The 15,030-nt window shown below is 47.9% G+C and overlaps 1 protein-coding gene across 4 annotated transcripts; it reads left to right on the top strand.

Annotated features, from left to right (window-relative positions):
* The first annotated feature begins 939 nt into the window (after positions 1 to 939).
* Positions 940 to 14,406, top strand: TUFT1 (tuftelin 1). Of its 4 annotated transcripts, none has more exons than XM_030965376.1 (14): positions 940 to 1,043; positions 2,566 to 2,679; positions 2,989 to 3,057; positions 3,831 to 3,932; positions 4,258 to 4,332; positions 4,815 to 4,913; positions 5,425 to 5,484; positions 5,887 to 5,967; positions 6,209 to 6,316; positions 7,348 to 7,442; positions 7,987 to 8,092; positions 8,535 to 8,618; positions 9,133 to 9,233; positions 13,673 to 14,406. In XM_030965376.1, exons 1-14 carry the CDS (start codon positions 1,002 to 1,004, stop codon positions 13,725 to 13,727), a joined length of 1,191 nt encoding a protein of 396 aa, XP_030821236.1. In that variant the 5' UTR covers positions 940 to 1,001; the 3' UTR covers positions 13,728 to 14,406. The 4 variants fall into 4 exon arrangements, with proteins under 4 accessions (XP_030821236.1, XP_030821237.1, XP_030821235.1 ...); XM_030965377.1 differs by having other exon boundaries at positions 941 to 1,043; positions 2,569 to 2,679; XM_030965374.1 differs by lacking the exon at positions 940 to 1,043 and adding an exon at positions 1,538 to 1,913 and having other exon boundaries at positions 2,569 to 2,679.
* The last annotated feature ends 624 nt before the right edge of the window (positions 14,407 to 15,030 follow it).

The following is a 15,030-nucleotide window of genomic DNA, read 5'->3' on the forward strand; positions in this document are numbered from 1 at the left end:
TCCCGTGCGGCCGCCTCCGGCCGTGTCCCCTGCGGTCACCGTGTGGTCACCGCCCAGGGAGGCGCCGCCGCTGCCACCTCTGTCCCCTCGTGTCCCCTGCAGGTGCCACCGCTGTCCCCTGCTGTCCCCCGGCCTCCCCCGGTGTCCCCACCCCGGAAGGACCGTGCCCGGTGCCCTCGGAGGTGCCCCCGGACCGGCCCGACCGGTCCCGCGCTGTCTCCACCCCTCCGTGCCTCAGTTTCCCCCGAGCCTTGGGGACATCCCGGGGACAGCGCGGCCGGAATTCCCAATCCCTGAAATGTCCCGGGAAATCCCGATCTCCGCGGTTTTCTGGAATTCCCTGAAATCCCCCGGGATTGCCTGGGATTCCGCTGTGCCACCGTCGCCGGGGATGTCCCCAGGGTGTCCCCAGCTGGGCACACCCCCGGAGGACACCGCGGTGGCACCGGGGGGTGGGGACAGCGCCTGGCACGGCTTTGGGACACGCCCGGGCCTGGCTTGGCACGGCTCCGGCCTTGGCAGGGCACGGCCAGGGCGGGGCCTTGGCACCGCTGGGGACACGCGGGTGTGACATTGGCACGGCTTGGGCACACCCGGGTGTGACACTGGCACAGCCCGGCACGGCTCGGGTCACCTTGGGCACGGCTTGGCAAAGCTTTGCCCCAGTTTCCCCCCAGTTTTATCCCAGTTTCCCCCATTTTTTGCCAACTTTTATCCCGATTTTCCCTCAATTGTATCCCGACTTTCCCAGCAGCTTTTCCCCCTTTTTTCCCAATTCTCCCCCTTTTTTCCCAATTCTCCCAACTTCCCCCTTGTGGGCGTGGCCTCCACGTTGTGGGCGTGCCCACATTGCCTCATTACCAAATTTAGCCGTCCCCAAACATGGGCAGGACCCAGAGGGGGCGTGGCCAGACGCCGGGAACAACAGCCAAACCCCGGGGGGCGTGGCCGGAGTGGGCGTGGCCACCTGGCTCAGGTGAGGCGGAAGTGGCGGCGGGGCCATGAACGGACTCCCGGGCTGGGCCGCGCTCCCGGAATCCCCGGTAAGGACCCCCGGGACCCTTCCCCGCATTCCGAAACCCTGCCCCAAAAATCCCCCCCAAATTCCTGCGGCATTCCCAAAAAGTTCCTGCATCTTCCGCAAAAATCCCCGGGAAAATTCCTTTCCTTTGGCTCTTCCCGGAACTCCCGGGGTTTTTTTCCGCCGTTTGGGGATCCCTTTGGCGTTCCCAGGATCCCGCCCCAAATTCCGAGATCCTTCCCAAAATTCCTGGATCGCTTCCCTAAAAACTTCGGGACCCTTTCCTGAAATTCCTGGATCCCCTTCCCAAAATTGCCGGGCCTCTCCTTTCCCCACTCCCGGAACTCTCGGGCTCTTCCCGCCCTCCTGGGAGGAGTTTGGAGGATCCCAAATCCCTTTGGAATTCCTGGGACCTCATTCCCAAAATTCCCAAATCCTTCCCAAAATTCTCGAATCCCTTCTCTAAAATCCCCTGGACCCCTCCCCAAAATTCCTGCGTCCCTCATTTTCCTCATTCCCGGAATTCCCGGAATTCCCGGGATTTTTTTCCCCCTCCTGGAACGACTTTTGGGGGATCCCAAACCCCCTTGGAATTTCCGGGACCCCTCCCAAAATTCCTAAATCCTTCCCATAATTCCCTCGGGATCCTTTCCCTAAAATCCCCGGGACCCCCCTCCCCAAAATTCCCGGGTCCCTCCTTTTTGTCATTCCCGGAATTTCCGGGATGATTTTTTGGGCGATCCCAAATCCCTTTTTCCCACGTTCCAACCCCAAACCCACCCGGGATTTTCGGGATCTTCCCGGCTCCGTTTTCCAATGGAATTCCCGGGAATCTCTCCCCAAGATGCCCTCCCGAAATCACGATTGTTTTGGGAATTCCGAACCCCAGGGGGTGGGGCCATCCTGGAATTTTCCAGCTGGGATTTGAGGAGTTTTCCCAATTTTTTTTCCCGGGTTTTTTTCCCGCTTTTCCCAGCCGGGCCTTGGGGCGGGGCTGGTGCATTCCCAAAAATCCAACCCCGCCCCAAATCCCAGGGAATTTGGGAATTTTGTGTCTCAAATCCCAACGATCCCAGTTTTTTTTTTTAGGATTTGGGGAACGCTGGGATTTTTCCTGGGATTCCAGGCTGCTTTTCCCAGTTTTCCAGAGGGAAATTCCTCATTCCCAGCCTTTTAAGGAACAATTTGGGATCGCTGGGAACTCCCAAATTCCCGGGGTTTTTTTGGGATCTCCACTCCTGGAATTTTTGGGATTCCCCATTCCAGGATTTTTGGAGTTCCCTCCCCATCCTTCCAAGCTTTTCCCAAAAAATCCTTTGGAATGATGGGAAAAAACCTTGGAAAAATGGGAAAACTTGCCTTGGAGATTCTGGGATGGGGTTGGGATTTTGGGATTCCCCATCCCAGGAGTTTTGCGATTCCCAAAATTCCCATTCCCAGTGAATTCCCCCCAAAAGTCCCCTTGGGGTTGGGCTGGAAAACGCCTTGGGAATGAAAATTTGGGAATTTTGGGAATTTTCCAGTTCAGGGCAGACTTTTCCCAGCAGGAGCTGAGCATGAGGCGCCCCACGAAATTCCCAGAATTTCCCAGCCCTGAAAACTCCCCCGGATCCCTGGAAGATTCTGGAGGGGGCCCCAAATCTGCCTGGAATCCGGAGGTGAGTCCTGGAATTTTTGGAAAATCCCCCCCCCCCAAAAAAATCCGGATCCGGTGTCTCTTTTCCTTCCCTTTCTCATTCCCGATCCCGGCGGAGAAATCCGGGAAGGGTGGGATTTTCCCCAGATTTTTCCCGGATTTATCCCAAATTTATCTCGGATTTCTTCCCGTTGATCCCAGATTCTTTCTGGATTTATCCCAAATTTTTTACCGGATTTTTACTGGGTTTCTTCCCAGTTTATCCTGAGCTATCCATTTGCCCCAAAATGCTGATTTTTAGCCCCGATTTTAAACCGGGTTTAACCCTTAGGAGGCCGGGCCGGTGCTGCGGCTGCGCCTGCCCCGAGACCCCCCCGGGGAGCCCCGGCCCAAACAGAAGGTGCGGAAAAAGTGGGAATTGGGGGGGGATTTGGGAATTTCAGGGGGAAACTCTGGGAATTTCAGGGAAAAATGAGAATTTTAGGGGGAAATTTGAGAGTTTGGGGGGGAAATTTGGGTATTTGGGGGGGAAAAGGGGAATTTTGGGGAGGAAAAATGTGGGGTTTGGGATCATTCTGGGAGTTTTTTGGGGAATTGTGGTGAAAATTCAGGGTTGGGGGAATGGGAAATCTGGGATTTTTATGGGAATTTTGGGGAAAACTGTGGGTTTTGGGAGGAAAATGGGAATTTTGGGGGTAATTCTGGGAGGAAATTCAGGACTTCGGGGGGGAGAAAGTGAAATTTGGGATTTTTCTGGGAATTTGGGGGGAAAATCTGGAAATTTTGGGGGGAAATTGGGGTCTTGGGGGGAAATTTGGGAGTTCGGGGGGGTAAAACCAGGAATTTGGGAGAGGAAAATGGGAATTTTGGGATAATTCTGGGATTTTGGGGATGAAAATTCAGGATTTTGGGGGAAGTCTTGGCTTTTGTGGTAAAATCCAGGATTTTTGGAATCATTTTGGGAGAGAGAATGGGATCATGGTTTTCCCAGATTTATCTGCAGCAGGAAACAGCTGTGAATCCTGGGTTTTCCATGAAAATCCTGGAATTTTCCCTCCAAATCTGGGATTTTCGGGACAATTCCCACCCGGCCACCACCCTGAGGGTGGAGATCCCAATTCTGGGCGTTTCCTGGGGATTTTTTTCCTGAAATCGCTGCGTTTTCCCCCGAAGCCGGTGGGCAGAGCCTTTGCCATGGTGGCCAAGAGATCTGACGGGAATTCCTTGGCCTCGGAGTGCGTCAAATCCAAGGACGGCGATGAGGAGATCATCAAGGTGCCCCAAATCCTGGGATTTCTGCTCGGAATTTCAGGGATAAAACGCGGATTTTTTTGGGGATTTGGTGTGGATTTGAGGGGCTCCAGGTGGAATTTCGAGAATTCCTTGTGGATCTCAGGGAATTCCACTCCTTGGGAACAACACAGGTGGGGAAACCCCTCCCGAAACAAACCCTGGAAAATGGAAATCTAACAGGAAAATTCAGGGACAAAAAATTCCGGGAAATTTTGGGAAGCCTTGCCCCAACCCCTCTGGATCAGTTGGAATTCCCGGAGGGGTTTGGGGCGTTTCCAATCCCGTTTCATTCCCGTTCCCGTTCCAGGTTTACCTCAAGGCTCGTGCCGACCACGAGGAGCCGGTGACGCAACTCAAGAGCGAAGTCCGGCACATCCAGGAGGTGAGATTCCCAAAATTCCACAAAATTCCCTGAAAAATTCTGCGAAATTTCCGCAGCTTCCTGTAAAATTCCCTGATTCTCTCACAAAAGTCCCTGAGTTTACATGAAATTCCCAAAAAATCCTCCCAAAATTCTCCAAATCTCGGCCCAAATTCCCCCAAAACTCCCAAAAAATTCCTCTCAAAATTTCCCCAAATTTACCTCAAAATTTCCACAGATTCCCCCCAGATTCACTCAAAATTCCGCAAAAATGTCTCCGAATTCCCCTGAAATTCCCACAAAATTCCCCCAAATTTTCCCTGAATTATCCCAAAATTCCCAAAAAGTTCCCCAGATTTCCAAATTTTATTTTCATTTATTTTCCTTTCATTGGATTTTTTCCCCATTTCTACTTGGACTTTTTAACCTTTTTTCCCCCCTCCCAATTCCCTGGAAATTCCCACATCCCAAGAAAACCCCAATTTTTCCCTTTTTTTTCCCAGGCCGGGAGTGCCCTCAAAAAACTCCGTGAAGATTTGAGCACCAAACTCCAGACCCGGACGGAATTTCTGGAATTCCGGGAATTCCAGGAGAGCTCCGAGGTAAAAAATTAGGGAATTACAAAACAAAAAAAAGTGGAATTTTCCCCTGGAAAATCCCAGAGGGATTTTGGGTGGAGAAAAGGGGATAATCCCAATTATTCCAGTGGGAAAATTCCCATTTTTTTCAGGGAAAAAGGGAGGAATTCTCGTTTTTGGGGTGGTGAAAGGGAAAATTTCCGATGTTTGGTAGGGAAAACAGGAAAATACTTTTTTGGGTGAAAAATGTGAAATTTGGGATTTTCTGGAGGGATTTCACAGCTCCCAGGGATGATCCTGGAATTTTGGAGTTGCTATTTTGCCAAAATTCCCAAATTTCGCCCCAAATTGGGAAGTAGGAGCAGGTCCTGGAAATAAAAAAAAAGGGGGGGAAATGAGCATAAATCCATAGAAATTTAGGAATAAATGGATTTAAATTTGGAGTACATCCATTGAAATTTGGGAAAAGGGAATTGGGGAATTAGAGAAATTTGGGATAAATCCTGATTTCCCCCCTTATTTCCCTGGATCCCAGGTGGTGCTGGAGAAGCGGAACCAGAGCTGCTCCTGCCGGGGAAATTCCCAGGATAATCCGGTAGGGAACAGAAAATAATTCTGGAATTTTCCAGGACAGGATTTGGGTCAGGGGGAAAACGTTTAAGAAACCCATTTTCCACCCAAAAATGGGGAATAGTTGGGGTTAATTTGGGAATTATTTGGTGTTTTCCACCAAATTTTGAGTCCTGAAATTCCAAGTTTTAATTGGGATTTGGGAGGTTCAGTTTTTAGCTAAAAATCCCAAATTTCGTGAAATTTTGAGCTCTTGGAAAATTAAAAATTTCGGATTCTCGACCTCTGGGAAAACTCAAAAGCGTGGGAATTTTTGACATCTTGGAAACACCAAATTTGGGGAATTTTCGAGCTCTTGGAAAACACAAAATTTGGGGGTTTTGGGATGTGTGGGGGACACCGGGGCCTTTTGGGGCCGTTCCCGCAGGAGGACCCCAAGGCCCCGCAGCTCCTGTGGAGGCTCCAGGAGGTGGAAAAGCGGCACCAGCTGGAGCGCAGCGGCCTCGAGGTGAGCCTGGAATTCCCAAAAAACCCGGAATTTCGCCCAAATTCAGCCGTCTTGGAGGAGAGCTTTGCCCGAGTTCTGGAATTTTAGGGGCGATTTTGTCCAGGTTCTGGAATTTTAGAGGAGATGCTGGGGTTTTTTGAGGGATCTCCAGGAAAATCCTCCTGCCGAGGAAAGTCCTGGAATGTGTCCTGGGATCCTGGGAGAGCCGGAATTCCCGGAATTCCTGGGTTTCCCATTGCAGAGGGCGCTGCTGCGGTGCCAGGAGGACGCGGAGCGGGCGGATTCTGCCCGCAGCCGAGCGGAGACAGAGGTGGAGCAGCTCCAGAGGCTCCTGGCAGGCATGGAAAAGGTGATTTGGGATCGGGGGCTTTGGGATCAGGAACCAGCGCTGGGATGAGTGGATTTGGGATTGGGATGAGTCGGAGGCCATTCCCAATATCCCACCCCATTCTTGATATCTTGCTATCCCGTTATCCCTGTATCCCAATATCCCATTCTCCCGTTATTATCCCGTTATCCTGTATCCCATTGTCCCATTATTATCCCGTTATCCCGTATCCCATTATCCTGTTATTATCCCGTTATCCCGTATCCCATTGTCCCGTTATTATCCCGTTTTTATCCCGTATCCTATTGTCCCGTTATTATCCCGTTTTTATCCCGTATCCCATTCTCACGTTATTATCCCGTTATCCCATATCTCGTTGTCCCATTATTATCCCGTTATCCCGTATCCCATTGTCTCGTTTTTATCCCGTTATCCCGTATCCCATTATCCCGTTTTTATCCCGTTATCCCGTATCCCATTGTCCCATTATTATCCCGTTTTTATCCCGTATCCCATTGTCCCACTATTATCCCGTTTTTATCCCGTATCCCATTATCCTGTTATTGTCCCGTTTTTATCCCGTATCCCATTCTCATGTTATTATCCCGTTATCCCATATCTCGTTATCCCATTATTATCCCGTTATCCCGTATCCCATTGTCTCGTTTTTATCCCGTTATCCCGTATCCCATTGTGCCATTATTATCCCGTTTTTATCCCGTATCCCATTATCCTGTTATTATCCCGTTATCCCATATCTCGTTGTCCCATTATTATCCCGTTATCCTGTATCCCATTGTCTCGTTTTTATCCCGTTATCCCGTATCCCATTGTCTCGTTTTTATCCCGTTATCCTGTATCCCATTATCCCGTTTTTATCCCGTTATCCCGTATCCCATTGTCCCACTATTATCCCGTTATCCCGTATCCCATTCTCCCGTTATTATCCCGTTATCCCGTATCCCATTGTCCCGTTATTATCCAGTTATCCTGTATCCCATTCTCCCGTTATTGTCCTGTTTTTATCCCGTATCCCGCTCCCCGATCCGCAGGATCACCGGGATCTGCTGGCGCGGATGGAGTCGGGGCAGGCGGAGCTGGAGCGGCTGCGGAAGGCGGAAGGGGAGAGAGCAGCGCAGCAGGAGCGGTGCGAATCCGGGAATGGGAATTCCGGGAGTGTGGGAATCCGGGAATGGGAGTTGCAATTGCGGGGATAGGGGAATCCTGGAAATGAGGAAATCCCAGGAATGCCCAATTCCTGATGTCCTGACTTGTTCCTGATATTCGAGGGTCTTTTGGGATGGGCATTCCCAGTTTTTTGCGGGGCTGGGCATTCCCACATTTTTTGGGACAGGCATTCCCAGGGTTTCTTTGGGTTGAGCATTCCTGGTTTTTTTTGTGGTGGACATTCCCTTTTTTTTTTTTTTTTGAGTGGGAATTCCAGAGTTTTATGGCTGTGAACATTCCCAGTTTGTTTTAGGTGAACATTCCCGTTTTGTTTTTTGGGATGAGCATTCCCGGGTTTTTCTGCTGCGAGCAATCTCAGTTTTTTTAGCTGAACAGCCCCAATTTTTTTGGATGTGACCATTCCCAGGCTGTTTTTGGAGGAGGAATTCTGGGTTTCTTTTGATGTGGGCGTTCCCTGTTTTTGTGGAGGCTGTTCCTGGAGATTTTTCCCGGTATTTTCTCAGCTCATCCCAGCTGGAGAAGGAGGTGGCGGGGCTCCGGGAGAAAATCCATCACCTGGATGACATGCTCAAGAGCCAGCAGCGCAAAGTCCGCCAGATGATCGAGCAGGTGATGGGAAAACTGGGAAAAACCTTGGAAAATCCAGAGGAAAAAATGGGGAAAGCTCTGGGGAAAGAATGGGGAAAAATTCCCGGAAAAAATGGGGAAAAGGGGGGAAAGCCAGAGGAAAACCCAAGAAAATTCTAGGAAAACCTAGGAAAAAACCTGGGGAAAATATTGGGAAAAATCCAGAAAAAAAAGGCGAAAAACCTGTGAAAAACCCCGGTAAAAAACATGAAAAAATCTGGGAAAAACTGGGGGAAAATCTGTGAAAAACTGGGAAAAAACCCAGGAAAAACCAGGGAAAGAATCCAGGCAAAATCCATCAAAAAATCTGGGGAAAATCCAGGAAAAATCAGGAAAACATCCTGGGGAAAAAACAGGGAAAAAAAAGGAAAAAAGCAGGAAAAACCCGGGAATTACCGATGCCTTGGAAATGTCCGGGTTGCAGCTGCAGAACTCCAAGAGCGTGATCCAGGCCAAGGACGCGGCGATCCAGGAGCTGAAGGAAAGAGTTTCCTATCTGGAAGCAGAGGTGGGGCCTGGAATTCTGGGGGCTGGATCCGAGCTTGGATCTTTTTGGAATGTCGGGATCGGGGTTGGGCTCCTCGTGGGGGTGGTTGGGGAACTGGGAATGGGGGAAAAGCAGGAAAAAGGCGGGAAAAGCAGGGAAAAGGGAGGAAAAGGGGGAAAAAGGTGGGAGGGAATCAAGACCTAGAAAGTCCCGCAAGACCAATAAAAATGCTGCAAAAAACCCCAAATTCCCAACCTGAGCCTGACCATTTCTGCCAGGATTTGGGAAATTCCTGGGAAACTGCCAATCCAACAGCGAGCTTGAGGATTTTTGAGATGGAAAATTCCCCTGATCCTCATTTTTCCCGGGACAAACCTTCCCAAATAACTCAGGAACTCCCCAGTCGCATTCCTACGCTCCACATTACCCCAAATCCCAGAAATTCCCATTCCGGGCACAGAGGGACCATCCCGAGGCAGCTCTCCAGGGTTGGAAAATCCTTTCCGGATCCCAAATCCTGGTTTTTTTCCCCCAGAATCTGGAGATGCACGACCGGATCGAGCACTTGATCGAGAAACAAGTGAGCCGGGGCGGGAGCAGTGCCCGTGCGCGCTCCAAGTCGGAATACGTCAGCAGGTGCGGCGGGAATTCTGGGATCAGGGTCGGGAATTCTGGGATCTGGGTTGGGAATGGTGGGACTCAGGTTGGGAACTCCAGGATCTCTTCTGGATTTTGGGGGTTCTCTTTGGGATTTTTGGGATGAACGGTTGGATTTTGGGGATTTTCTTCTGGATTTGGGGATTCTCTTCTGGATTTTGGGGATTCTCTTTGGGATTTTGGGATGAACTGTTGGATTTTGGGGATTTTCTTCTGGATTTTGGGGATTCTCTTTGGGATTTTTGGGATGAACGGTTGGATTTCGGGGATTTTCTTCTGGATTTGGGGATTCTCTTCTGGATTTTGGGGATTCTCTTTGGGATTTTTGGGATGAACGGTTGGATTTTGGGGATTTTCTTCTGGATTTGGGGGATTTTCTTCTGGATTTTGGGGATTCTCTTTGGGATTTTGGGATGAACGGTTGGATTTTGGGGATTTTCTTCTGGATTTGGGGATTTTTCTTCTGGATTTTGGGGGTTCTCTTTGGGATTTTGGGATGAACGGTTGGATTTTGGGGATTTTCTTCTGGATTTTGGGGATTCTCTTTGGGATTTTTGGGATGAACGGTTGGATTTTGGGGATTTTCTTCTGGATTTGGGGATTCTCTTCTGGATTTTGGGGGTTCTCTTTGGGATTTTGGGATGAACGGTTGGATTTTGGGGATTTTCTTCTGGATTTGAGGATTCTCTTTGGGATTTTGGGATGAACGGTTGGATTTTGGGGGATTTTCTTCTGGATTTGGGGGGATTCTCTTTGGGATTTTGGGATGAACGGTTGGATTTTGGGGGATTTTCTTCTGGATTTTGGGGGTTCTCTTCTGGATTTTTGGGGGTTCTCTTTGGGATTTTGGGATGAACGGTTGGATTTTGGGGGATTTTCTTCTGGATTTGGGGATTTTTCTTCTCTATTTTGGGGGTTCTCTTTGGGATTTTGGGATGAACTGTTGGATTTTGGGGATTTTCTTCTGGATTTTGGGGGTTCTCTTTGGGATTTTGGGATGAACGGTTGGATTTTGGGGATTTTCTTCTGGATTTGGGGATTTTTCTTCTGGATTTTGGGGGTTCTCTTTGGGATTTTGGGATGAACGGTTGGATTTTGGGGATTTTCTTCTGGATTTTGGGGATTCTCTTTGGGATTTTTGGGATGAACGGTTGGATTTTGGGGATTTTCTTCTGGATTTGGGGATTCTCTTCTGGATTTTTGGGGTTCTCTTTGGGATTTTGGGATGAACGGTTTGGATTTTGGGGGATTTTCTTCTGGATTTTGGGGATTCTCTTTGGGATTTTTGGGATGAACGGTTGGATTTCGGGGATTTTCTTCTGGATTTGGGGATTCTCTTCTGGATTTTGGGGATTCTCTTTGGGATTTTTGGGATGAACGGTTGGATTTTGGGGATTTTCTTCTGGATTTGGGGATTTTCTTCTGGATTTTGGGGATTCTCTTTGGGATTTTGGGATGAACGGTTGGATTTTGGGGATTTTCTTCTGGATTTGGGGATTTTTCTTCTGGATTTTGGGGGTTCTCTTTGGGATTTTGGGATGAACGGTTGGATTTTGGGGATTTTCTTCTGGATTTTGGGGATTCTCTTTGGGATTTTTGGGATGAACGGTTGGATTTTGGGGATTTTCTTCTGGATTTGGGGATTCTCTTCTGGATTTTGGGGGTTCTCTTTGGGATTTTGGGATGAACGGTTGGATTTTGGGGATTTTCTTCTGGATTTGAGGATTCTCTTTGGGATTTTGGGATGAACGGTTGGATTTTGGGGATTTTCTTCTGGATTTGGGGGATTCTCTTTGGGATTTTGGGATGAACGGTTGGATTTTGGGGATTTTCTTCTGGATTTTGGGGGTTCTCTTCTGGATTTTGGGGGTTCTCTTTGGGATTTTGGGATGAACGGTTGGATTTTGGGGATTTTCTTCTGGATTTGGGGATTTTTCTTCTCTATTTTGGGGGTTCTCTTTGGGATTTTGGGATGAACTGTTGGATTTTGGGGATTTTCTTCTGGATTTTGGGGGTTCTCTTTGGGATTTTGGGATGAACGGTTGGATTTTGGGGATTTTCTTCTGGATTTGGGGATTTTTCTTCTGGATTTTGGGGGTTCTCTTTGGGATTTTGGGATGAACGGTTGGATTTTGGGGATTTTCTTCTGGATTTTGGGGATTCTCTTTGGGATTTTTGGGATGAACGGTTGGATTTTGGGGATTTTCTTCTGGATTTGGGGATTCTCTTCTGGATTTTGGGGGTTCTCTTTGGGATTTTGGGATGAACGGTTGGATTTTGGGGATTTTCTTCTGGATTTGGGGATTCTCTTTGGGATTTTGGGATGAACGGTTGGATTTTTGGGGATTTTTCTTCTGGATTTGGGGATTCTCTTCTGGTTTTGGGGGTTCTCTTTGGGATTTTGGGATGAACAGTTGGATTTTGGGGATTTTCTTCTGGATTTGGGGGATTCTCTTTGGGATTTTTGGGATGAACTGTTGGATTTTGGGGATTTTCTTCTGGATTTTGGGGGTTCTCTTTGGGATTTTTGGGATGAACGGTTGGATTTCGGGGATTTTCTTCTGGATTTTGGGGATTCTCTTTGGGATTTTTGGGATGAACGGTTGGATTTTGGGGATTTTCTTCTGGATTTGGGGATTCTCTTCTGGATTTTGGGGGTTCTCTTTGGGATTTTGGGATGAACGGTTGGATTTTGGGGATTTTCTTCTGGATTTGGGGGATTCTCTTTGGGATTTTTGGGATGAACTGTTGGATTTTGGGGATTTTCTTCTGGATTTTGGGGGTTCTCTTTGGGATTTTGGGATGAACGGTTGGATTTTGGGCATTTTCTTCTGGATTTGGGGATTCTCTTCTGGATTTTGGGGATTCTCTTTGGGATTTTGGGATGAACGGTTGGATTTTGGGGATTTTCTTCTGGATTTGGGGGATTCTCTTTGGGATTTTTGGGATGAACTGTTGGATTTTGGGGGATTCTCTTCTGGATTTTGGGGGTTCTCTTTGGGATTTTGGGATGAACGGTTGGATTTTGGGGATTTTCTTCTGGATTTGGGGATTTTTCTTCTGGATTTTGGGGGTTCTCTTTGGGATTTTGGGATGAACGGTTGGATTTTGGGGATTTTCTTCTGGATTTTGGGGATTCTCTTTGGGATTTTGGGATGAACGATTGGATTTTGGGGATTTTCTTCTGGATTTGAGGATTTTTCTTCTGGATTTTGGGGGTTCTCTTTGGGATTTTGGGATGAACGGTTGGATTTTGGGGATTTTCTTCTGGATTTGGGGATTCTCTTTGGGATTTTGGGATGAACGGTTGGATTTTGGGGATTTTCTTCTGGATTTGGGGATTCTCTTCTGGATTTTGGGGGTTCTCTTTGGGATTTTGGGATGAACGGTTGGATTTTGGGGATTTTCTTCTGGATTTGGGGATTCTCTTCTGGATTTTGGGGATTCTCTTTGGGATTTTGGGATGAACGGTTGGATTTTGGGGATTTTCTTCTGGATTTGGGGGATTCTCTTTGGGATTTTTGGGATGAACTGTTGGATTTTGGGGATTCTCTTCTGGATTTTGGGGGTTCTCTTTGGGATTTTGGGATGAACGGTTGGATTTTGGGGATTTTCTTCTGGATTTGGGGATTTTTCTTCTGGATTTTGGGGGTTCTCTTTGGGATTTTGGGATGAACGGTTGGATTTTGGGGATTTTCTTCTGGATTTTGGGGATTCTCTTTGGGATTTTGGGATGAACGATTGGATTTTGGGGATTTTCTTCTGGATTTGAGGATTTTTCTTCTGGATTTTGGGGGTTCTCTTTGGGATTTTGGGATGAACGGTTGGATTTTGGGGATTTTCTTCTGGATTTGGGGATTCTCTTTGGGATTTTGGGATGAACGGTTGGATTTTGGGGATTTTCTTCTGGATTTGGGGATTCTCTTCTGGATTTTGGGGGTTCTCTTTGGGATTTTGGGATGAACAGTTGGATTTTGGGGATTTTCTTCTGGATTTGGGGGATTCTCTTTGGGATTTTTGGGATGAACTGTTGGATTTTGGGGATTTTCTTCTGGATTTTGGGGGTTCTCTTTGGGATTTTGGGATGAACGGTTGGATTTTGGGCATTTTCTTCTGGATTTGGGGATTTTCTTCTGGATTTGGGGATTCTCTTCTGGATTTTGGGGATTCTCTTTGGGATTTTGGGATGAACGGTTGGATTTTGGGATTTTCTTCTGGATTTAGGGACCAACTTTTGGAATTTTGGGATGCTCTTCCAGATTTGGGGATAACTGAAATCTCCCATAATTTTTCCACGTCTGCAGCAGATCCCAAATCCCTCCCACAGGAATTTTTAGGAATCCAGATCTCCCCAAAACCCTTTTCCCTGTTTTTTCCTACTGAAAATTCCTTTTATTTTTTTTTTCCCCTTTTCCCAGCAAACGCCTCCCAGGCCCGAAGCCACTGCCCCTGATCCGAGTGGTGGAAACCTGAATTTTGGGGTCTGGGCTCCGCCGGATCCTTCCCCTTCAGAATGGCCAGAATTCCCAGCTGGACTCAGAGCCCTTCCCAAGGGAAGAGGTTTGGGATCGCCCCGGGCGCAATTCCGGGTCGGAATCGGGAATTTTCACCCTTTTCCCAGTGATTTTCCGGCTCTCGCCATTCCTGCGTGGATTCCAGAGGCTTTTCCCAACCGGATTCGGGATTTCACCTTTTTTTTTTTGGGAATTTCCAAATCAAAATCTTGGATTCTGCTTTTTTCCTGAAGAGATATTTCAAAAAGCTGGGAGCCACCGCACCTTCGACCTCCAACACCACCCTTGGACTTGGAAAATGCTCTCCCAACCCTAAAAATTCTGTGTCTTTCCTGCTGAATCCTGTGTCTTTCCCACGTAATTCCATGCTTTTCCCGCAGAATTCCGTGCTTTCCCCTCCAAATGATTATTGTTGAAATTCCCGCGATTTTGGGATTTTATTCCCTGTATTTATTTCTGTAAATTATTGGAGTCTCTGGGTGAGGTGGGGGATGGGCACAGGCCGGAATTCTTGGGAATTTTGGCCCAGGACTGCCCCAATCCCACGTTTGACCCCGGGGGCTCCAACTGGGATCACTCAGCATTCTCTTGGAATTTTTTAATTCCCGGTTTTCGTATTAAAGATAAAAAAATTCTGTCTGCTTTAAATCCCAGAAGTTGTGGTTGGTTGGAAAAGATTGGGAATTTTGGGGGGAAGGTGGGGGCTTTTTTTCTGGGTTTTTTGGCTTTTTTGGTTTTTTCCGGGTCCTGATTCCATGGGAATGGTGAAACTTTGGGATTGGGGGGGGCTCAGGTTGGGAATTTGGGAATTTTTCCAGGGTTTTTCTTTTTGGCTTTTGGGGTTTTTGCGGGTCCTGATTCCATAGGAATGGGGTAACTTTGGGATTAGAATTAGGGTTTTCTGGGTTCCCAAAACCTGGGGGACTCAGGGTGGGATTTGAGGGGTCTTGGATTCACCTCCAGATCCCAAGAATTCCTCTTCCAAAGGTCTGGAGCCTCAGGATCCGTGGATTTACGGGGCGTGGGCCTGGGGACATCCGAGATCCTCGGGAATGACCAAGAGGGGACCCCCAGGAAAATTGGGGATGGTCAAGGGATTACTGGAAATGAGCAGGGGAGGAAAAGATGAAAAAAGGAGAGACAAATGAAAATAAAAAGAAAAATACAGGAAAATACAGAAAGAAAAAAAGAGAGAAAGAGAGAGGGGATAAATGAAAGCGAGAGAGAGAAAGAGAAAAATAAAGGGAAAAAGAGAGGAAAAA

This window comes from Camarhynchus parvulus, chromosome 25, assembly GCF_901933205.1.
Source record: "Camarhynchus parvulus chromosome 25, STF_HiC, whole genome shotgun sequence".
Classification (NCBI taxonomy): Eukaryota; Metazoa; Chordata; class Aves; order Passeriformes; family Thraupidae; genus Camarhynchus; species Camarhynchus parvulus.

Excerpts from the sequence above, each read along its gene's own strand:
- TUFT1 (XM_030965374.1), top strand. The coding sequence starts at position 1,746 with ATGATTTTTTGGGCGATCCCAAATCCCTTTTTCCCACGTTCCAACCCC. Across the intron at positions 3,933-4,257 it reads GCGATGAGGAGATCATCAAG|GTTTACCTCAAGGCTCGTGC; the intron begins GTGCCCCAAATC and ends TTCCCGTTCCAG. Across the intron at positions 4,333-4,814 it reads AAGTCCGGCACATCCAGGAG|GCCGGGAGTGCCCTCAAAAA; the intron begins GTGAGATTCCCA and ends TTTTTTTCCCAG.